At 37.3% G+C, this 23,251-nt stretch overlaps 2 protein-coding genes across 2 annotated transcripts in view; one reads left to right on the top strand and one right to left on the bottom strand.

Moving 5' to 3' along the window:
• The window catches only part of CCDC18 (coiled-coil domain containing 18), a gene marked incomplete at its 3' end in the record, with an annotated part of 28,643 nt that extends 15,283 nt beyond the window's left edge, over positions 1-13,360 (bottom strand). The window contains exons 1-16 of the mRNA XM_079535828.1: positions 13,188-13,360; positions 12,589-12,724; positions 12,271-12,427; positions 11,881-12,048; positions 11,044-11,153; positions 10,062-10,190; positions 8,716-8,812; positions 7,914-8,035; positions 6,405-6,714; positions 5,081-5,181; positions 4,820-4,974; positions 3,986-4,206; positions 3,054-3,164; positions 1,848-1,979; positions 991-1,125; positions 393-470 (exon numbers count right to left, since the gene is read on the bottom strand). Of these exons, the coding sequence (XP_079391954.1) occupies positions 393-470; positions 991-1,125; positions 1,848-1,979; positions 3,054-3,164; positions 3,986-4,206; positions 4,820-4,974; positions 5,081-5,181; positions 6,405-6,714; positions 7,914-8,035; positions 8,716-8,812; positions 10,062-10,190; positions 11,044-11,153; positions 11,881-12,048; positions 12,271-12,427; positions 12,589-12,716 (2,154 nt within the window). The 5' untranslated portion in view covers positions 12,717-12,724; positions 13,188-13,360. The remainder of the gene's footprint in view (positions 1-392; positions 471-990; positions 1,126-1,847; positions 1,980-3,053; positions 3,165-3,985; positions 4,207-4,819; positions 4,975-5,080; positions 5,182-6,404; positions 6,715-7,913; positions 8,036-8,715; positions 8,813-10,061; positions 10,191-11,043; positions 11,154-11,880; positions 12,049-12,270; positions 12,428-12,588; positions 12,725-13,187) is intronic.
• Positions 13,359-19,111, top strand: TMED5 (transmembrane p24 trafficking protein 5; the record flags this gene model as incomplete). The annotated part of the gene is made up of 4 exons (XM_079536253.1): positions 13,359-13,544; positions 15,277-15,374; positions 16,025-16,208; positions 18,893-19,111. 4 exons carry the CDS (start codon positions 13,359-13,361, stop codon positions 19,109-19,111), a joined length of 687 nt encoding a protein of 228 aa, XP_079392379.1.
• Positions 19,112-23,251: the final 4,140 nt, after the last annotated feature.

Raw genomic sequence — 23,251 nt, 5'->3', positions numbered from 1 at the left:
GGTACAGATGGCTACACAAAGGTAACTAATATCATTACTGCATGCCTAGAACGTAGTAACTGGAGTAAAAACTTACATAGCATTCTTTGTTAGACAATTTTTTTTTCTAGAAGTGCAGTTATAAATAAGGGAGATTTGTACCTGTAATCATTTCACAAGGCAATTATGCACTGCATGATCTCTAAGGGCAGGTTTCACCAAAATTTTTAATAAAAAACAAGGAAAAGATGCCAAGAAGACTTCAGGTTTCTGAAGTATCTGTGAGAGAGATTTCTGTAAAGTAGCCTAAACGTAGCCTGTCCACAGAGGCTAAGAATTAAAAAAAAAAAAAAAACCTCATAATCGTAAAACTTTGAGACTATGAACTGGAAAGTTACAAAGAGTTTACTAACTTTGATTGTTTGTTCCTTCAGCTGACTCTCCAGTACCTTCAGTCTCTCATCGTTCTTGAGATCTTGCTTCTTCATTTCCTGTTTGTACATTTCCCACCCCACCCCCCAAGAGAAAAAAGTAAATACAGAGCAGTAATAAAGTATTAGAAACAAGAATCATACAGGTGAGAAAATATAACACTCTACTTAGGTATACCGCTTGCATATTCTTTTTGTGTGGATGTGGTTCCTAAGAGGCATCCCTTCATATTCAGCAGCAAAATTAGTTATTTAAAAGAACATGGATCACCTAGCATAATGTTCTCATTGTTTGCCTCATGTAGAGTAGATACAACAGATCTTTATCCAGACCTCTCTCCTTTGATTATGGTGCAAACCAGAAGTATAAATGGAATGGTGAAACAGTAAATAATGAAGAGTTCTGAACAACTTAGAGCAGTATGGGGAGTACAACAGATTGGGTCAATGAGTTAAGCAAGAGCTCTGAAACACACATGCGTCATCTTTTCATTTTCTCAGTTTTTCCATGCGTCCGTGGATATGCTTTTCACCATTGGTCACTTCACAGATTTGAACTTAAGTCAAAAGCCAGCCTTACCTCTCTGCTCTCCATCAGTAGTCCATCCAATGATTCGATGTGATGCTGTTTACGTATAATATCTTGTTGCAAAACAGATATTGTTGTCTCTTGTTCTACACATTGTTGATGTTTCTTATCTAGCTGTGTCTGAAGCTGCCCATAAATAATTCATAGTTCACTATTTTAATAAAAAATTCAGAGTACTTATACATCTAAACTCTGTTTAATTCTATTCAACCACCACTAAAAATGACAAGTAGATTTCTGACATTAGCAATACTGCATAGTATCAAAAATACCAAGATATCCCAAATCTTAATAATTAAAAGCAGAAAGAGAAGCAAGACCATGAGGGAAGGTAAAGTGTAATTGCCTGTCATCAGCTAAGGCACTAAGACATACATACATCTTCATTAAAAATAACAAGTTTACTTAACAGCTAGAATTTAACAGTTAGAAATAGCCAAAGCTGTATTTCTAATGGCATAAAACAAGTGAGTTCTTCTGTAAAGAATGAAAAAAATCCTGATGGCTCTCCCTGAACACACATGTTCACAACATAAATAACAGTTTGATTAGAAGTTAAAACATTACTTTTTTTTTGTGCTAGGTGTTTGGAGCAAAGAGCCACAGCATTCTTTTTAAGCCTGCGTTTTTCTTCAGTTGAGCAGAAAAGAGGATATCCATACCCAGTGGAAGTCATGACGTTGTGTAGTATTAGATGGAAAACAAAATAACATCCAGAAATGCAGGGAGAAGATGATAAACATTTCTCATTATGTATCTGCATCAGAACTACTAATTAAAGAAATTCTCATGTGAAAAAGTTGCCACCTATATCACACATACATATTAGCATACAAATAAGGCCTTACTAGTTCCATCTGTTTCTCCATCTCTGTATGCTGCTCGAGATGAATCAATTTTGCTTTTTCAAAAGCAGAAGTTAGTTCTTTGCGCTCCTCACTGACCGTTGTTTGCAATTCACGAATGCGTTTGTTTTTTCCCTTGGAAATGACAACAGCAAGGACTTAATAAAAATGTTTACTTCTGATATTCAGCAGTTATTATTAGATAATCAAGTTCCTAGATTTCATTAATAAATAACCTAGAAAATGCTAAGTTATACACAGCATGTTTCCTCTCAAAGAACGTCAGGCCTACAATAAAGACACAGAAAGCCACCCAATGCTGCCTCTACGCAGACAGGATGCCTGCCAAGGCAGACTATCAGAACATAACAGGAAGAAACAAAAATAAGTGGTATTTTTATATGGATATAGGGAATCTTTTAAAATACAGGTTTCCATCTGAAAGTTGTTTACTTCACTAACAACCTTGGACCTCTTCCCAAAAATCAACGAAGTTTATATGACAAAACCAGCACTGGAAGATTCAGTGCTCTGAGTTTCAGACTACCTTCTTCACAAGTTCCCATTTACAAGACAATTTTATTCACAGGTCTACACATATTAAGAACTCACAATTTAAGAACTACAGCAGAAAATGAAAATGATTTGTCCAACACTTCCGATAACACATTGATTCCATCCCTGCTACTCCTTACACTAATAATTTCATAAAGACTCCTTAAGAACTTTAGGAAAAAATAGAGAATGCTACCAAACACAGTATGCTCTACTTTAGGAGTAGCCTTATTCTATTGAGGAGAAGAAAATACTAATTTTATTAAATGAAGAATTAAAAAAATTAGCTTAAAGGATGGAAAATCTTAAGGTTTTTCTTAGTAGCACAAATGAAATTCTGATCTCCCCAGAATAAAGAGTAGCGTTACAGTTCATTTCACGAGAACTAGATGTTTGTTGTATGTGTCATCAAAAGGGAACAGCAAAATGTCAATTCAGAACTTACCATGCTCAAGAGCAAGGAAGAAGTATATCTTATTTGAAACAATACGTACATATATAATTTTAAACTGTGCTCTCTAAAATATCAGACAGATACCCTAACACATCTCAAAGTCTGTTTTAAATACATGCAACAATACCACTTCAGTTTCAACTCTGATTTTCATTTATGCCATTTCACACAAATGTGGTTTTTCACTGAATATGTCATACCATGAGTTCCTGTTCCAACTCAGTACTTCGTGCTGCAGCAGCAGAATAAGCAACAGCTTTTTCTTCCAATTGTTTCTTAAGTGCAGAAAGCTGAGAAGCTTTCTTTGCGATCTGGAATTAAATAAGGCAAAAAAAAAAAAAAAAAAAAAAAAAAAAAAAAGAACCCAAAGAAACCAACATTAAGATATTATTGTCTAATTCAGGTGTTTTCCTATGCTTTCCTATGAGAGATTCTGTTTTAGATACTTTTATTCCTTACTAAATTTAAGGCATCATTCATTTATTTTCATATGCTCTAATAATCTTCATTAATCATTGTAGAATTCGGGACAATTTACCTCAAATTTCTCCAGTACATGATTATTTTATAAGTAACATACACTGTAATTATTAACTGCATTTTATAATATATATGGTCATCATTAGGAAATATGGCAAATAAAATTATGCTGTAACTAACACTGTCATGTAAATACTAAAAGTTTAACTTATTAAAATCAGAGAAGAGCCAGCTGAAGATTAATTTCTTTCCTCACATTAATGATGTTAATCTCTGGAAAATGTATTGACACAGTGAGGAAAAAGACTCGTAACTGTTCTTCAAACATCTGTTTAAGACTCCACGTTAATTCGGTCTTAACAAAGGAACAAGACCATGCACATTTTCCATTTAACAAAGCAAAACAGAAGTAAAGCCCACTAAGAACATCAAATTAAAAACTAGAGATTTCTGACAACAGATAAACTGAGGCTGCTATCCTTAAGTTCCCCTGCTTTCTCTTAAAGTCACCCCCACCTTGAAGTTGTTCTAAAAGAGGCAAATTTTTAAATTAGAATGACAACTGCATTTTCTCCACAGCAATTATCTTAACCGTCTCTAATGACCGATCTAAGCAAAGCCTGGAACTTTTTCCTTTCTATTAGAAACTTACTTCTTGCTTTAAGGTATTAGTTTTTAAAGTCTTTGCTGATAGCTCTTCCTGCATGCTTTGAAACTGACTGGTTCTCTGAGCCATGCTGGTCTTCAAAGACAAATTCTCATTATCTAATTTTGCCAGTTTAACACGTAATTTTTCCATCTCTTTCTTGAATCTTTGTCTCTCCTTTTCAAATTGTTTGCTGACAAGTTCCAGCTGTTGACATTTTGTCCTCTCTCAAAGTAAAAAAAATAAATTCAAGCTTTAAAAAAAAAAAAAAACAACATGCAAACAAGCACTGAAGTAATGATACATTCCAAAAAGGAGAAATATAATTTAATGACAGAATATTGAACTAACACATCGCATTCAGAAACAAGAACTTTTTTTTTAATCTATAATGTAACTACAAGCTGTGTCTCACGGGAAAACAATCAAAAGAGACAAAGAAGAGTTATTACATATTTGCCCTAAAGTCATTTTATTCCACTCTAACAAACTGCAGAGGCAACTGGAGAAGTTCTCAAGTAGCAAGACACAGACAGATCAAAGATAACATGGAGACATTAATATAACCCGTGAAAAGAAAACATACGTGGCTCCATTTCAACACAACTTGTACCTTGTACATTGCTGCAGAACATAAAGAGCTAAAAGAACACTGTGCCTAGAGTCTGACAATTTACAGAACTTGTAGGTGACAAAGTGCTCCCTATTCAACTAAAATACATCTACTGAAAGACAAAAAAATACACGCACAATAAGAAACAAATTTGAACTCCACCAAAAGCAAAATTCCTTTTCTGCAGATTAATCAGACAGAACTGCCAGAAGTTTTGTTGAGCTTACCTTCTTGAGTTTTGATCAATTTGACAGGCTCTGTTTCCAGACCACATAGCCCTCTTTTTTCTTGTCTTTCATTTTCATTCAATAAATGCTCAACTGTATTACAGGTAGATAAGTTTGTGTGAGGCTTTCCAGCTTCCTTTGATGCTAATCCAGTGCTGTTATACAGAAGGAGATAACTATTTAGTAACTCTTTGTACAGGCTAGTTCTGGTACCAGATATCTGCCCGCTCTTGCCATAGCTCAGTAAACAGAAAGTTATACCTTAGGCTTGCAGTCAAAGGTTTATTTGATTCACAGGATTCAGAGACAGCTTCTTTGGTGGATGAACTGGATAGCTGATGTCTCAGGTTATGCCAATTAAACTAAAAGTTAAAGGAAAACCAAAATCAACTTTTTACTGCCTAACAGTATGACTAGCTCACTTCCTATACTACCATTTTATGAGTCACATACCAGGATGTTAAAAACTTGGGTAACTTTAAAGTAATTCTCTTAAGTGCTTGCAGAGCACTGCTGACTCATCTCACAGTAGGAGAAATTAGAGGCATTAAGGTCCTCAGCCCTTCATCTCTGTACAAGTACAGAAACATGAGTGTTTTTGCCATGAGAATTTAAATACACTGCGATACTGTCAGAAATTCTACTTGATGAACATCTAACATTATGCTTCCTTTCTGATTCCAGTGATTGTATTAAATTATCAGAATAGCTTCTAATTTTTCTCTAGAATGAAATTTTTCCAAATAAGGCAACTAAATGACTTCTGAGGATCTTCCAAATATGTCCACAGTCACAGCAGCCCAAAACATCATGTTTTATTTGAAATTACTACATCCTTTGACCAACTTCATTTTGGCAATTCCACAATTGTATAGAAAGAATATTTTTAGTTTTGTTTTCAATACAGCTACTCACATTCATGTTTCAAAAGGAAGGAGAACTGATGCAGTCAACTCTCCTAACCTTGCATGTTTCTCTGCAGCCCTGAGCATTTTTTTGTGACATCCACAACCACAGGCTACTGATAAAACTTCACTAGTGCAAAATTAATAAGCTAAGGTTCATCTTGACAAAATAAAAATTACTTGTGATCAAGGAAGGTGTGTCTTCACTTGTCAAGCAAAGTAAACTACTAAAATACCTCTCTTCTGCTCTAGTTTCTCCATTACTGAGGTTGACTCAAACTCTGGCTGCATAACATGGTGTATCTGCCATCAGAGAAATGTCACAATGTTCAACTCAGAACTACAGTCTCACATAACTGGACATCCTGTTTTGAAGTAATACTTCTGTCCAAAGAATCAGGGCGTAGAACAGAGGAACAGAAAATGTAATTAAAATTTTAAATTTAAAATTTAACTTGCTAGTTAATGAACTCCAAAGCACCTGTTCCTGGTTCTTAAATCAAAGATGAAGACTAAATATTTCAACTAAAATAACATTTAGTCCATGCATATTGCGGAAAAAAAAAATAGATACTATACTCAGATGATTTCTCAACAATGTCACAAGACTTCCATGCAATATCAGTTAAAATTATTTAAGTTACAAAACACAATTTAGAATAATGTATCTGTTACTGTACCTCTTCAGATGTACTTGAAGACAATTGGGAAATTATGGTTTCTAGTAAGTTGAGCTCTCGCCTTGAATTCTCCATTTCTTGATGGCATAACTTCAGGTTGTTATGCTGTTGTGCATTAAGCGCTCTCAGCTCTGCATTTTCACTGACAAGAGCATTTTTCTCCTTGAGTACTCTTTTCTTCTCATTAAGTTCCTTTTCAAGCCCAAGGATCTTCTGAGTAGACTGATTCAACGTTGACATCATTTCACTGTTCTTTGCCTCTAGAGTTACAATTTCTTTTTTTGCATTGTGATTCTCTTCCCTTAGTTTCCTAAAAAAAGGCATCTATTCAACAGGTATAGCTCAACACAGATAATTAGATGAGGATTTCCAGCATTAGAAGTACCAGGGGAAAACAAGGTAACAACACTGCTAAGTGCTTTCTTCCCTCTCAAAGTCTAGGATTGACTCCAAAGGATAGAAAGTTCTCACTGCTTTACTCAGCCTTCACTTCTCATAAGGACAATACAAACTGCCACCAGAAAACAAATGTAGAGAATAAAGTACCCCTTATTCTTAAACAACTTAAAGTTTTAAGCATCATCATAAGGGTAAGGAATAGATGAAGGCTTTAAATGTGCTAAAGCCGAGGAAATTTAAAAACGGGATAAAAAAACTATACCTAAAATGACAAAGAATTAGGGTCATATTCTAAGACTAAGGTTATCTAGTATTCCTTATACACTCTATTACTAGTGATGAGAGGGAATAGGACTCTGACCATTTGCAAGTTATTCACTTTCTTAGCTATCTGTTGGCTTAGCAAACTGAATTATCTTAAAGGTCCTGATGAGTGCCAACTCCAGCACAAATCAGCAAGGAAAAAAATGCCTTGAAAATAAATGGTCACTGAGCATGAAAGTGTGCAACAGCGGGAAACTAGCAAGATAAACACTGCTTCAAATCGCAGCCAGCATCAAAGCCTGCCCTCACATCTGAGTGCAGCCTCCCCACTGAAGGCTGACAGAAGTCTTCATTCCAACTAGGGACTGACTGTATAGTGCACAAATAGGTGCTCACACCCAGAGGTTAGTGCAGATGACCTCTTAGGATGCTTTCTCACCAGCATGTGCATTAGCAGACTGAATGCAGAAGAACAAATATAAGAAGGGGCAGAGTACCCACATTTCCTACAGAAACTGTGTGTGAATAGGGTAAATCATGCTCCCAGGCCATAGAAGTGTGCTTTTAACTGAGAGTGTAGCAGCATGGGGGATTAAAACTTTGAAGAATTAGTTACAAAAGAGCACTTAAAAATGTGTAGGTTTATGCCTTTAATTTATTTACTTTTTAACTGCCCAGTATTGGGATCACTACAAACAGAACAGAGAAATCCTGAAGTGTTCACTGATGCTGGTCCTCCTGATTTGGTTCGAGATACGTGAATTGAGCAGCAGCTTCCCAGTTACAGTTTAATATGAAATTTCTTTACAAATAACTGTACAGATTTTTTCAAAAAGATTTTGTTACCTTAATTGCTCATCTTGGATGTCTAGATGCTTTCTGTAGCTGACACATTTTTCATTCAACTTCTCTCTTTCCTTTTCACAATTAATTATATAGTTTCCTAAACGTGCTCCTTCAGCTTGAACCTTAAAAAGTATTTTTTTCCATTATAAAAATAGTCTAAACTTTGAAAGTCAACAGGCTTTTTAGAAAATTACTATAAATCAATGCTGTTTTGGTTTTGGTTTTTTTTCTTTCCTTACTTTCTCCTGCTAAGCACAAACATATTGCTTGCCATTGTGAGAAAAAGAAAATTGGCAAGAAAGTTTCCTTTTCCTCCCCTATCATTTGAGAGAATGTTATGTCACTATGGTTTGAAATTGGTAACCTCATGCCACAAGAAGAGAAGTCAAATCAAATAAAAATTTTCCATCAGAGGCAATGGTCTCAAGACTTATTCTCATGTGAAGCAGCAAACATTTTTGACCATCAGAAATTTGGGTATTAATTTCAGCCATTCTCTAGCTATGTTTCTTTGGACAAATTAGAAAGATGATTATAAAGATGCACCTGTAAAACACATGATTCCCAGTTAGAAAGAGACAAGAAACATAATTTTCTTGGACGCATAACCATACTGTGCAAAGAGTTTAACAACAGATAAGAGAAGTTATTGATACAAAAGTTGCCTACTCCATCCCAACTCTCAAGATTTTACCACCAGGAAAAAAAAGTGATCCATAAATAACATAGCTGTTTGCTGCCCAACATAGCAAAAGCAAAATCATCACAGAGTGGCAAAACACACAAACAAACAAAATCTCACCTTTTCAAACCTTCCGGTTATTTTCTCCTTATACTTTTGGAAAACTCTTGTTAGCTCCTCAGCATTCAATAAAGCTTCATTTCTTTGTTGTTCTGCTCTGCAATGCAACATAGCAGCTTTAAAAAAAATCAGAATTTAGTAATCAGGTAACTATTTTCTCCAGAAACAGGAAAAAACAACGGAATTAACAGCTTCAGGTCACTTCCTTTTGCCTCCTAACTAACTAAGCTCCTAGACGAAAGTGTGCCACCTGGTGTGAATTCATTTTATGGGTCATTTTAGTGTATTAAAATAAAATTATAATACCACTAAAAAAAATAAATACTACTGATGCTCTTCAAAAAAGATTCATTTTTCAAGTCATTCTCCTACCCCCCCTTTCCCTCCAGGTAAAAGTCCCTGCGAAAGATTGAGACAGTATCCATGATAAGAAAGCAAAATTCAAAGAGCAGAACAGAGCTCCTGTAACTGGAATTATGCTAGGTCAGATAGGAACAGATCAAAGGATAAATTATTTGGGGGATACTGGAGAGACGACATCAACATGTAAAAGAAATAGACTGGGATGGTATTACACAAACAAGCATTCAAAAGAAGCAAGCAAAGACTATTTCAGATCACGTATGTATCTTGCTCCTCCTCACCCTTCTTAATTTCTTCCACCATTACTCATTTCAGAGGTTGGAAAGGGAGGGAGATGGGGGAAGGAGCAGTTATGAAATGCAAGAATTACACACTGAAAACATACAGATAAGTAAGATTAAAGATAACAAAGACAATCTGATCTAGTGGAAGGTCTGCCTACCCACGGCAGGAGGGTTGGACCAAGATGATCTTTAAGGTTACTTCCAACCGAAACCATTCTATGATTCTACAAATCTCTTGTGGAAGTTGTGTTTTTATTACTTCCCCCCAAAAATAAAGCACTTCGTACTCTTGACTAGTTCTGTTCATTACAAGGTTATATATATGAGACACAAAAAGTATATACTGTAGATCCTTGCAAAGCACAGTCAAAAATAATTCAGGAAAAATACATTATGACCAACATCTGCTCTCCACTGCAGTGCCTCTATTCTGCAGAGAAAATAGAGGCACTAAACTGGATAGGTAGCTAAGTTACATTTTAGTGTAAATTATTAACCTGCAATTACTAGCAATTTTCTAGATTTAAAAAAAATAAGCTAATACTGTCATAACAGAAAGACTTCTTCTCCCCTCCATGTGTTTTTTTAAAGTAATATTTATAAAGTAGAGAAGATTTAATTCCATAAAGTAAGTACATGTAAGAAACACTCGAGCATTACTATTTTATATTCAGTTTATTAGTAATACTAAGAACACACCTTTTTTCTTGCTCGTTTCGTTCAATTAACTCAGTTTTCAGATTTTCACAGTCCTTTTTGTATCTTTGCAACATGCTTTCTCTTTCCACTACTGTTTTCTGGCTTTGTTCTAGTTTATCTTCTGCATCTCTGCAAGTAAGCAAAGTATGATTTAAAAACAGAAGGATTTTGGTTAAGAATTATTTATCTACACTTTGTGGAGAAAATGTATGTATTTCTTTTCTGCACATGCTTGAGACATGATGCAGCTCTCAAAACCAGGTTTGGAACACCAATAGTTTCAAGACTTCCAAGCAATACACCTGGAGCAGTGTCCAAATCTCATCAGCAGCCATCAGCTGCTGTGGATGCCAAGAAGCAGACAACTGGGTTTGTGGTGTAACATCTAAACACTAAAATCACTGTTTTTCTAAAAACAGATTTGACAGGACAACACGTACATTAGTGCTGTTTGGGATGTTTAAGGTATTTGTGTTGTGAGAACTGACTTTTGAGGCATTACTTACTATTATTAGCATGAAGTTTTTAGATAAACTGACAGCCGGCTGTGCCCCCCTGACACATTCTGGATATTGTTTACATTAGCTTTATTTGATCATTTGTCTTAATATATTCATAAAGAAAAAAATCTTTTAGACTGCATGGTACACAGACATCTGTAAATATGTTTGTTCACTACAGAAGTCATACAGTCACACAGCACAGAATCCGTTTTGAGTGGATCTCATTATAAGGAAGTTCACATTTAAATGTAAACTGGTTTATTTTACCTTTACCATGTTCTTCTGGTTCTTGATGTGCATTCTCCATATAAAAGACACTGGTACAAAATAAAACATTTCACCCTTCCTACATATGGCTCCAAGGTGAAAGTTTCAAGCCCCAGATTACATGACCCACATAGAACCAGATATTACACAACCTTAGAAAAAGACTGAACTCTCAAACAGACTTCATGACTGCTAAAAAGTGTGTTTATTACCTTAGAATTTTATCTTGTGCTGAAACTTCTGCTTCCAAAGTTACAATTCGCTCTTCTAACTTAGGAATGCTGACTAAATGCGTACCTAAAGTTGACTCAAGGTAAGAAATCTGAAAAAGAAACATATTTATGGTTTCATTAACATTTGCATACACACATTTAGATGAGATGCATGAGCCATCTACTTACTGGGTGACACGATGCTCTTCAATTTGCTGCAGAAGATGCTTGTACCCATACACACAAAATGAACTCCAACTTTCTGCTAATTTAACATTTTATCAGTTCCCTAGCACCGCTCCCATCTGATATGTTCTGATACTGTAGAGTGATTGCTTTACAGTTTGAACTTGTTCATTTTTTTCCCCAAATGTTTACCTTCTACATGTTCTGTCCATGTCAGACAGGCAAATACTTCTCTAATCTACTTAACTGCACTATATATAATTGTGAAAATTATACTTAGTCACATGAGTGTACAGTACTAACTACATCTCTGAATTAACTAGTTTATTCTTTCACCTCTTTATTAGTAAACTAAGACTTATGACGTGAGGAGCAGGAAAGGCTTTCTTCTCCCCTTGACACATCACTTAGTATACCAAGTGGTCATTCCAACTCGTCCCACTGGCTTTATAATTTAAATTTGGAACATTAATAGACAGAATTTATACTTAATATGTATATGATTTGTTCATGAAGAATTTGATTACAAACTCCCCTGTTCCAAAATATCACTGAACAGATGATACATTTAGAACTACTAAAAAACTGTAGAGAATATTTTAAGTTTAAATATGAAAGATGAATAGAACAAAATACATTAAAGATACATACTCTTGTTTTTGACTCCATTAGTTCCAAGTTTGTTGTTTCAACTCTATTCTTTAGGTAACGGTTCTGAGAAGCCAAAGATGCATTTTGCTCATGAAGATCATTCAGTTTCTCCTTAAGACGTTCATTTTCTTCCACAGCTTTATCAAAAGCTGTAGGCATCAAGTCCGGCTAGACAAAAAATAAATATGTATTTCCACATACATACACACATGGAACAACATATACATCACAGGAATCTTTGCAGAATAAACGTACTTAAACCTCATTAGGCTTAAGGACTATTCAGTCAACAATCAAGCATATCATAGACCTGAGAGCAAGAAAATTCCATAAATACAGAATACAGAACAGACAAGAACAGCAAAAACTGTCTATGAAGTGCACATTTACCTTGGATTTTCTTTGAAAATCCCAGCAATACATTTCACCAACAGTCTTCTTGCAGTTGGAAGAGCACTGACTGTTGCAGTTAAGCTGAACAAGGTCCTCCAGGGTGAGGTCTACAGCCTCATCAAAGCAGCAGTCAGAATGTTCCCTTGTACCAGTGCTAGGAGGAAGAGCAAGAAGCTGTTACCTCACATTTCTTCATTATTTCAGTTGCTCATAAGAGCACCCCAGAGCAAAGCACAAGAGGAATCGCAGCAATCCGTCACACTCGATACAACTACACTACAAGGGACAGCCACTCTCACACCTGAACACACACACCTGGAAAGCTCTGCCCCTACGCTCTGTAGGCTTTTTTCAGTTCTCCTCAGCTGACTGCGTAAGGACTCCACGGCTACGAGCAGTTCTTCATCATCACTTCTAGAACGAGCCCACATGCTGTACTCCATCGGCACGGCTACAATACCATCAGAACATCAGTAAGCGTACACAAACTTAATTTGCAGAGATATTTTAGAGTTTTATAAAGGATGAAATAAACAAGAGTCGAAGAAAATACTTTATTCCCAAACATAAGGGTACGTCCCATACGCTTCTGGTACTCAACAGATAAACGCAACGTTTATCTCACGGCGCTACCGAAGGAAAAACGCTGTGTTTGTTCACGAAGCACGCGCAGCTCCAGAACTGCTGCTTCTGAAAAACAGCCAGGAGCTCCGGCCTACAGCGAGGGGAAAAGAGGCGGGAAGGGGCGGGCGGTCGGCCGGCTGGCTCCCGGTATCCCGAGCAACAGTACCTCAGCAGACGCCGCCGAGCTCTCCACGCGCGGCTCAACGCACACGGCCCCGAGCGGCGCGGACCGTTACCGCAGTACCCGCCTCTTCCGTCCCGCCCGAGGCGCAAGCGCAGCTCCGCCCCACGCCACACCTGCCGGGAGCATGGACGGCGCGCGCGCGACCGCCCCCAACCCGGAGCCGCGTTTCGACCGCGTTGTGGCGGGGGCGGCGCGTCCAGTCGCGGTGCACGCTGGGCGTCGAGGGCCAGCCGCTCGCGAGGCGTGGGCGGGAAGCGGGAGGCGCCGCGCTGCCGGCATGGGGCCGCCGCGGCTGCCGCCGCTGCTGCTGCTGGGCTGCCTGGTGTCGCTCCTGTCGCCCCCCGGCGCCACCGAGTTCAGCCCGTCCCTGGACAGCGACTTCACCTTCACGCTGCCGGCCGGCCGCAAAGAGTGCTTCTACCAGCCGATGCGCAAGGAGGCCTCGCTGGAGCTCGAGTACCAGGTCGGGCGGGCGGGGCCTCGCGGGGCCCTCCGAATCCGGCCGCGATTCCGCCGCACCTTTCCGGGACGGCTCCGCCCAACACGAGTCTCTCTCACGTACCTCCGGCGGCCGCCGGCTGTGAGGGCTGTGGGCTGTCGCTGGGCTCCGGGGCTGCGTGGGTAGCGGCCCATTCGGTCGCCTCTGCGCGCCGGGATGCCGGCCTGACCCCGCTGCGGCACCGGGGAAGGGAGAGGCTTACAGCGATCCTTTTTTCTTGCCTTACATTAATAGGCTCCTTTGTGTGCGCTATCAGGTCTTAAGTTGCCGTTCTTTAAAGCAGGATGTTAGCGGCTGTGACCTTGCATAGCAGCAGCCCTACGCCTTGCCTGCCTGTCTGCGCTCCTATGAAGCCTCTTTATCTCTGCAACGAAAGTTTTCCAGATGTAGCTTTTCGTAAGGCCTCGTGCCCTTCGTGCTGCAATACCCGCTGATCACAGAAGCGTGCAGGCTCTCACCCTCCCTCCCCCCCTTTCTTTTTTCCCTCTTGCTTTAGAAACATAAAGCTGAAAGTCCCGAAGTTTTCTAATTATTACTGCTCTGTGCAGCACTGAGCAGGAATCAAAGATTGATGAGTGAACAAAGCTTCAACGCAGCTCTAAGCAAAGCTAAAGTTTAAAATAAAATCCTGCTTTAAAATGTCAGTACAAAGTAATCACAGCAGTCTTTCAGCTTTATTGCACAAAGGAAAAAGAAGTCTTAAACAGTAAACTTACTTTCACCCAGGCGTAAATTTCTCTGCAGTACTGTTAATGGTGGTTTTGTTTTTCTATCTGAACGTGTAGAAAAGAAGCTCCATATATTACTGGAAATACATGTTTTTTGTTTTGGTTTTTTTTAAACTATCCTGAATTTTTAGTGGCTAAAGCTTAATGCTACCAGCCAATAAAATGCCATAAACACAGTGCTGGTAAGAAGTGTTGTCCCAGTATGTTTGGGTTGTACCGTAGCCCTGAAGGTGTATCACTGTCTGTGTTTTAACTCTGATCAGATGTTAGCTATGTATCTTTGCTGCCCTTTCTCTTTTTGGTAAGCCTCCAGATCATTTTCAGCCAGTTTGAACTTTGTTCTCCACTTCAGTTGGAGTAGACTGCTGTGTTCCAAGAGCTCCCTGGAAGGTAAAATGGTGAAGTCGTGACATAAGAACTGTATTTCTACGGTGATATGGATTGTAGCCACATCAGTGGTTAAAGCAGCACAGCCTTGTAATACTGTATATGCTTATTATGAGCCTGGAAACTAAATGCCTTCAATTATTTCTACTTCTGGGAAATAAGAATGCCCTGGGAGAGTTTAGACCTTGTTATCTTCATGAGGTCAGCGATGTATCTGTAACGGGCATAGCAAGTCCAGTCCTGACCGTTATTCATCCAACAGATCTTGGAGATGGTGCTGCATAGATTGTGTTCTTTTACAAATATATATGAGTTTGCACATAACCTTTGTTATAAAATCTTTTTCCACCATTGAACTAACTCTGATATTTACTCATGATGACAAAGAAACTCGGGCTTTTAGCATCTGCTGGTGTTCCAAGGTTGTCCATTAATGAAATTGCACACATTCTTAAAAACTTAAAATGATTTTGGATTGAAACTGTTTTTAATCTGTATCTGACTAATTTAAAATTCTTTCTATGTCAGTTCCTTCCCTAAAGGTGTTGCATTCAGCAGTGTGAAGTTTGTTTGTTTCACAGGTTCTAGATGGAGCAGGATTAGATGTTGATTTTCATCTACTTTCTCCAAAAGGTGAAACTTTAGTTTTTGATGAAAGAAAATCAGATGGAGTTCATACGTAAGTTTAACTCTAGAGAAGTGTTACATCAAAGCACTGCTCTGGTTTCTTTAGCAAATATGGCTGAAATCAAGGCTGAATACTACTGTTCATTTCTTAGTATTATAAAAGGCTTTTTACTAGAACAGTTTGAGAATATCAGTTACCTGTTTATGAACACTTAATGCTTTTTATATGGACTTTACCATGGAATGAAGTATATTTGTGTTCTAATGATAAGTGGTAATGGTCATTAAACAAAAATAATGGTGCGGTCATCACATCAAAAGACCTTGTTACAGTCATGTGAGCAGTAAGCTGCAAAGCATCCCCTTTTCCCAGTCCTTTTATCAAGGCACGTATTACTGGTATTTTGGTACCAGTACAAGAATTCTACTCATATTACAGATACTTCTTAATCATTAACAATTCAAAATTCAAATAAAGGAAGAGGAAAATAAGCTGTTACCTTGATGATTTTAAACTGATTTTAAGTCAGTGGGGTGGTTTTGCTGTAACTAATAGTAAAGTTGTTAAGTTTATGTAAAAAATGCATAAGCTTTTTAACTGCACAATTTTAGTTTTGAAGAGGAAAGCTTGCTTATAAAACTTGCTCTTTTAGAACCAGCACAGAAAGCATACCTAATTCAATTATATGCTTATATACACAGGGTGGAGACAGAAGAGGGGGATTACATGTTCTGCTTTGACAATACATTCAGTACCATTTCTGAAAAGGTGATTTTCTTTGAACTGATCCTGGACAATATGGGGGAAGAAGGACAAGATCAAGAGGACTGGAAGAAATATGTTACAGGCACAGATCTTCTAGATATGAAACTAGAAGACATTCTGGTTAGTACTGGATCCTTAGTTCTTCTTAACATAGGAATAATTGGAAAAAAATATACATGCCATTCTGCCTTGTTCTGGCATATCACCCTAGAAACTGTTCTGCTACAGATGAAGCCCAGCACCATGAGTCTTTTATTTCCAAAGAGAAACTTGAGAATACTTTAGAAACTGATCCTTAATCAGCAAAAAAAGACTGTGTATCTATCAAAATAATTCCCTTTTCCATTCAGCTTCCTTTCTTAATATTACTAAAATTGGACATTTTCCCCTAGTAGCAAAAAAACTAGATATGTATTCCATTTAAGTATTACTTAATCCCAACAACACAGTTGGAATGTGCATAGATTTCTTCATCGTGCGTTTAAAAACAAAGTACTGGCTAAGCTTCTTGTTCCTATCTTTCCAGAAATACGCCAGCCAGCACAAGGGTTAATTTTTCTCTTTTAGTTTGGTTTTCCAGATTTTATTTGCATCTTTTCTGTTTCATAAACTCATCAGGAGGTAATCTGTGTGATTCTGCTGACCTTGAGAAGAGCAGTAGTGAACCACTAAGGGCTGTGGAGCATAGTGGTACATGGAGAGAAGTAGGTGCTGTGCCTTCCTGATGTAGCAGACATTACACATTATGTCCCGAGGCATCAAGCAACTTCAGGGAAGGGCTTATACTTCTCAGATGACCCCAAGAGAACATAAGACCTACTGTCCTAGCTGCTTTGCTTATGATTTTTTTTTCATATTGAAAGCATGCTCAAGTCAAGTCAGTTCCAGTCTGCAATCACAGCAGCCACAGTTAGGATTTTCAGTTATTACAAATGGTAATGTTTGCTTAAACTGTACACTGGTCCTGTTTGATCTAGGATAAAGACTACTACCCAAAGCTTTTATTTCCTTCCAGCATCACTGAATGATTGCTTTTAGGTTATTCTAGAATCAGAGAATTGCTTGGTTTCCCTGTAGAACTGTTTGCTGGTGGCAAACTTACAACAGAGATGATCTGCTTACTTATTTTTAAGATGACAAAACAGCATCCACAAAGACTGAAGACACTTGTATAAAACGTGACATTGTATTCTATTCCTTGTAATAAACCACACATTTTTAAACAATAGAACAGAATGTTAAAGATCTGAGATTCTTTACATGTACAGTATGATGTTTAAGTAGTTAGAATCAAATGCTGAATCTGAGAAGCCAGATGTTCTTTAAGCCCCTAATCGAGACAACTGGAGAAAAAGAAATTTATATTGGCAAATGTGAAGAAAATCCCTCCTACAGTAATCACAAAGAGTACTTCAATGGATTGGCTGTTCATGTACATACAGGTATCTCTTCCAGAAGAGTAAATACAGGAATTGTCCTTGAGGGCTTTGCAGATCTTACAATTTTTGTAAAGTTAATGTTAGGGTTTGATGCTATTGTTTACTTAGGCTATGACATTGTTTCCATGTTCTTTGAGAAGTTAAATGAATGCTTAGTAGCTTCTGAAACAATGTATTTGCTGTGGGAAATGGGAAAAGGTTTTTTTTATAGCACTTTTCTGGCATTGATATTCACTATTGTGTAACTTACAAATTTCAGTATCACTGTAAAATAGCTTGGCATCCAAAAGTAACACTTGTGAAATATTTGTTAAGCTTGCAACAAAACAAAAAAATCCATGCAGAAAGTGTTACTGACTTAAAGTATCCTGTTGTAGCATATGTACCCCTTACTCTACTTATTACTGGAGGACTCTCAACCTTCAGTATCAGGAATATAAGGCCCAGTAAATCAGAGCTTCATGAAATCATCATTTAGGCTCCAGATTAAACTTCTAATGTTATTGGAATAGGTGCTTACTGAGTAAACTTGGGACAGTGAGTTCCTGTTATAGCTAAAGTGTTAGTGTACTTTCTCTGATTCCCTAAGCCAAACTGTGTTACTAATCCCACTGCAGAACCTCCAGTCATCATATTTAATGAATTTTGGGGGTCCAAACTATGCTTCTGTTTCAAAGCTGAAGTAGCAGCCTATGGCTACTACTCTTAAAGCTGAAAAGAGGAGATGGGGATATAACATTATACTACTACTTTTCTTTTACAGCTCTAGTCTTGATGGTAGTTTGCACTAAAAACCAACTTGATTATCCAGCAGGAAAAAAAAAAAAAAAAAAAAAAAAAAATCACTTGTTTTGAGATTACTTTGTTAGAAGTAAATGCTTTTTACTCTTCTAAGTACCTGCATTTGCACTTCCCTAAGATACAATGGATTATTAAAAATAAAAAATGAAAAATTAGGTCTGATTTCCCTTCTACCTCCCCTTCCACCTTTAAGAGTGGAAGACATTGCTATATAACCTTAGTGCTGTGTTAATTAAGTCTTTCTAGGTGACACAGTGGGAGACCCACTTCCGAGACATTGAAGGCCAGGCTGGAGAGGGATCTGAGCACCTCTCAAGCTCTGGATGTCCCTGTTCCTTGCAGAGGAGTTAGACTAGATGGCCCTTAAAAATTCCTTTCAATTCAATTCTATGATAAACAGTCTAAAATTAATTAATCAAAACTCTGAAGAGGTACAGATCTTAAATTAACTGACTTCTTAGCAAGAAATTTAAAGTATTAATCCAGTATTTTTTGTATGAATTGCAAGCTATCAATTTAAGGTGCTTTTTAATTTTCTAAAAATATTTTTTTGTTACTTACTAGGAATCCATCAACAGTGTCAAAGCCAGATTGAGCAAAAGCGTCCAGATTCAGACCCTGCTCAGAGCATTTGAAGCTCGTGACAGAAATATACAAGAAAGCAACTTTGACAGAGTGAATTTCTGGTCCATGGTCAACTTGGGAGTAATGGTGGTGGTATCAGCTGTTCAGGTTTACATGTTGAAAAGTCTCTTTGAAGATAAGAGGAAAAGTAGAACTTAACATTCAGTATGATTGTAACAGTATAACACGGTAAGGGAGGGAGGGCAAGAAACTGCCTTATGTAAGAAAGAGAAACCTCTTTGAGAGTCCTTCGAATAGGCAGTAGCCACATCAGGTTTTCAAATCTTATGGTTTTTTTTTTTTGTTGTTGTTGTTGTTGTTGTTTGTTTGTTTTTTTTTTAAAAGATGAACAGAATGCCTTGTCCCAAGTTCTTCCATTATTTTTTTTGCAGCTGCTATTAACACTTTTTATGCTTACAGCATTTGTTAATGATTGTTACTGACTGGCTTATGAACAGTGCACAGGATGCTTGGTACATATGCAAAATATTGTTAATATTGGTGGGTTTTTTTCCATGTTCACATAAAATTTTAAATGGTAACTTTAGATAGGAGTTGGTTTGCTGGTTAACATCGAACAAATTTACACATGCCTAAAAATTGTAGCCCATGAGAGCAGCCTGGTGACAGTCACTTATTTTCAAAGTTACATGTTTTAAAAAATCTTCAGCTTGTGGGTAAAGCATCACATGGAAACATTGGGCTAACATTGGGAGAACAAAATGAGATTTTTTTATTATTTTAATATATAGATGATTAACATCAGCACTTTAAGAGAAGCACTGTCAATGTGAAAGTGATGTTGAAGGGAACTAGAGAAAATAAGTGATTTCTGTTGAAGAACTCTTCTATAATTGTACAGCCCTATTTCTTTTTTTCTGTTACATGAGATTTGAGAGACAACTATATTGTATACAGATAAAAGCACACACCTGGAAGTGTGGGTTATGAACTTCTACATATTGTAACCTCCTATAATAGTATTTTTTCAAGTAGTTATTTCAGATGTTATTTCTTTTCCCTTTAATAAAGGGAAAGGGGTCATGGTATGTGAAAACAAGCTTTTTTCGAAGTCTCAAAATCCCTTTTCTTTGCCAATTTATTTTTTATTTGTCTACTACATGTCTATGACTAATTCAGCAGTTAATCAAGTGATTTACATAGGCTTCAAAAAGCAAAGCTGTTCAATTATGCATTCTCCTTTTGCTTACCATAACAACTCTTCTACACGTGTGAGTACACTCAACTAAGTAAGCAGTGTTTGCATATCCAGCTGTTTATATAGATAAGACGTTAAGTGAGCAATAAATTCAGAATTCAAATTTCTAATGACTGTATGCTTTCCAGATAAAAAAAGCATAGTAAGATTATGGAGCATTTCTGCAAAAAACCCCTGATGTGTAATAGTTAACTAGTTTTAAATAGAGTTCAAACTTACTCGTTTTTACAGTGTGCCAAGTCACTGAATTCCTGTATAGATGTGTTAAAGACAGTATGTGTATTAGCACTGTGCCTGTTCTTGGACCTAGGCATGAACAGCAGAATTGCAATTTTAAACACTTCCTGTGAATAGAAGTGATTTAATGGAGAAAGGACAGGGTCACTAGATAAAGAAACAATTGCTTCAGATAAAGCAGTAAGGGCTACAGTACATAGTAATGCCACTTCAACTTTAGACAGTGGGACCCAGCAACAATATCTTTAAGTAATTTTTAATCACTAGAAGTATTATTCCATTCAGAACTTGTTCTAGAGAACTCCAAAGGCTATTGAGCTACCTTTTCCTTTGGTAAAGCTGTGTCCAAAATAAGTGTGTTTCTCTTTACATGCTGCATATCTTCTCTTTCCCCATAACGCTGTGAATTAGAAAGTTTATTCCTGCAATCAAAATAAAGTCTAAGAAATGTTAATTCTTCTTGATGAAGTAGCAAATAGTATTGTACTGCCATTTCCCCATGCATCTCCCACCACCAGTACATACGTGTAGCTGCATTAGGACATAAGCCAAAGCTCATTGGAGTCAACTTCTGAGCTATTGATCAGGTCCCACCAGGGTAAGAGAGTAAAGATTCTTAGGGGCCTGTCCCTTTTGCTAAAAGAATCTTCACTTGCATCACAACATGATGCTACATGTTGTACCTACAAACCACCTACAAAATGCTGAACCAGCTCAGTGAAGCTCTAACCAAGACATCTACCTCTTACATCAAGGCTACTGGATTCCAGCTTTCAGCTTAGACCTCCAACAGATAAGCTCTGCCACATTTTGGAGACGCTTCAATGGATTACGTTCCCCAGGAACTCTGCTGTGCCTCTCTGATAGAGGTTATAAATCCATTAGCAAAACAGGCCATTTGTTGGCACATCATTTATCTTTGTTCAGTCTGGTTTATTGCCTTAAGCTGCTCATGAATGAAGATCTCTCTGATAAGGCAAAATTCAACAGTTTCTTTTAATATAGACAGCAGTCCCTGGTAGAAGGAAAATACAACTGTCAGCAGAGTTGAGGTGAAATTATTTTATAACTAAGAAAGCTTACTGTATTTTCTCCCTCTTCAGGGCTTGCTGTAGAAAACCATACAGCAAAAAGCTACAAATGCTTTGATAGTGGCAGCTGGAATGTGTATTATAGGTGAAGGATGTGGCATTTAAACTTGTCATGGAATAACATTTCATTTGGATTTTGAGAAGTAGATTGCTTTTCACTGTATAAAATTTAGAAAGGACATGTATCTATAATTTTTTTCTTAATGGTATTTGTATTCAAAATTAAACATTTTAAGATTTGTGGATGTTGAATAAAATTATGCAAACCCCTGAGATTTTCAATAAATGACATTTAAACCTGTTTGTGTTCTTCATCTTACAAGAAAGTAAGCTGCAAAAGATCAAATGTCCTAAGCCAAAAAACTTAGCTTTTCTAAGAAGAACCTAGCTTTTCATAACACAGCTTCTGCATTTCTTAGTCACAGAATGCCTTGGATGGAGAGGAACTTTGAAGACCATCTAGTTCCAAGCCCCTGCCATGAGCAGGGCTGCCACCCAGCAGATCAGACTGTCCCTGTTCTACCTTAAATGGGATGAGGTATCCACAGCCTCTCCTTGTAACCTGTTCCAGTAGCCAAAAAGACATTCAGAGAGGGGACCATAAGGGCTCTGAGGAACCCCACTTGTTCAGAGGAAATGTTTTATCTAGCTCAGTCTCCTGTTTCAAAAACAGAAGGTGCTGCTGTACAGCATATGCAAGCCTAGCACTGTCTGTCATCTGATACATCTAGATCCCATTTTAAATAGTCTACTAGCTTCACTCTATGTGCTGTTAGACTGGATCAGTAACAGTTGTGTATTCATTTTATCCACAACCTTCATGATTATTTTTTTTTTTTTTAACTGTCAGTAACATTATTTTTCTCCAGGCCAGTTAGGTGTTTTTCTTTTCGTTTCCCTTAAACTAAGCCCTTGCTCTAACCCAAAAATAATTTTACTTCTCTTTGTACTTGTTCTAGGCTGCTGTCCTTCCAAGATGAGGTGGCCACAAGTTGAAAAGATACTCCAGATCACAGTCTTGCATAGCTGAAAACAAATATTCTTGACTAGCATTTAGAACTAGCAGCACCCTTTCTTTTCCTCATTTACTTCTTGGTTAAGTACAGGCAGCAGGCAATTGATTTCATCAGCTGTTGGAATCAATCATCATGCTGTTTTACAGGTCATTTTAACCTTCGTACGGATGAATAAGGCACTGTTCAAATTCTTTTTTTCGTCAGCATAACCCAAAATCAACTTCATCAATGCAAATACCAGATCAGAATTTGACACAAACCTCTAAGCAACAGAAACACTTAGTTTTGAAGGTACTAAAGGCATGTTATATGTCTTAATTTTTTAAGTTTGTTCCTTGATAAATAGTTGTATCCCATATTGCTCCTGCAGTTCATTAGATACACCCAGAACTGAATGGCTTCCACTTACACAGGCAGTGAGACCTTCAGCTTCTATTAATATTTATTAGCAGCTGCCATAGTTAAGAAAAACCTAAATGCAACTAAATGCTTGAGATAGATGAAGAATTTACTGTTCACTTAATTACTATGAAACAAGTAATTTTGACAGTGTTTTTAAAAAATAGTCCTAGTTAAGACAGAAAGATTACAGTTGCAGATGGTCTTCTGAAAAAGATGACAAAAATGGTCTTGGTTAAAAACCAGATTTCCAGTTAAAAGTAAAATTACATTTACATTACTCTTTTACTCATTTGCTCTTACATTTACATTTGAGAAAAGTCACAGTGGCTTAAAT

Source organism: Tetrao urogallus, assembly GCF_951394365.1.
Source record: "Tetrao urogallus genome assembly, chromosome: 5".
Classification (NCBI taxonomy): Eukaryota; Metazoa; Chordata; class Aves; order Galliformes; family Phasianidae; genus Tetrao; species Tetrao urogallus.
This window is presented reverse-complemented; position numbering and strand designations above follow the sequence as displayed.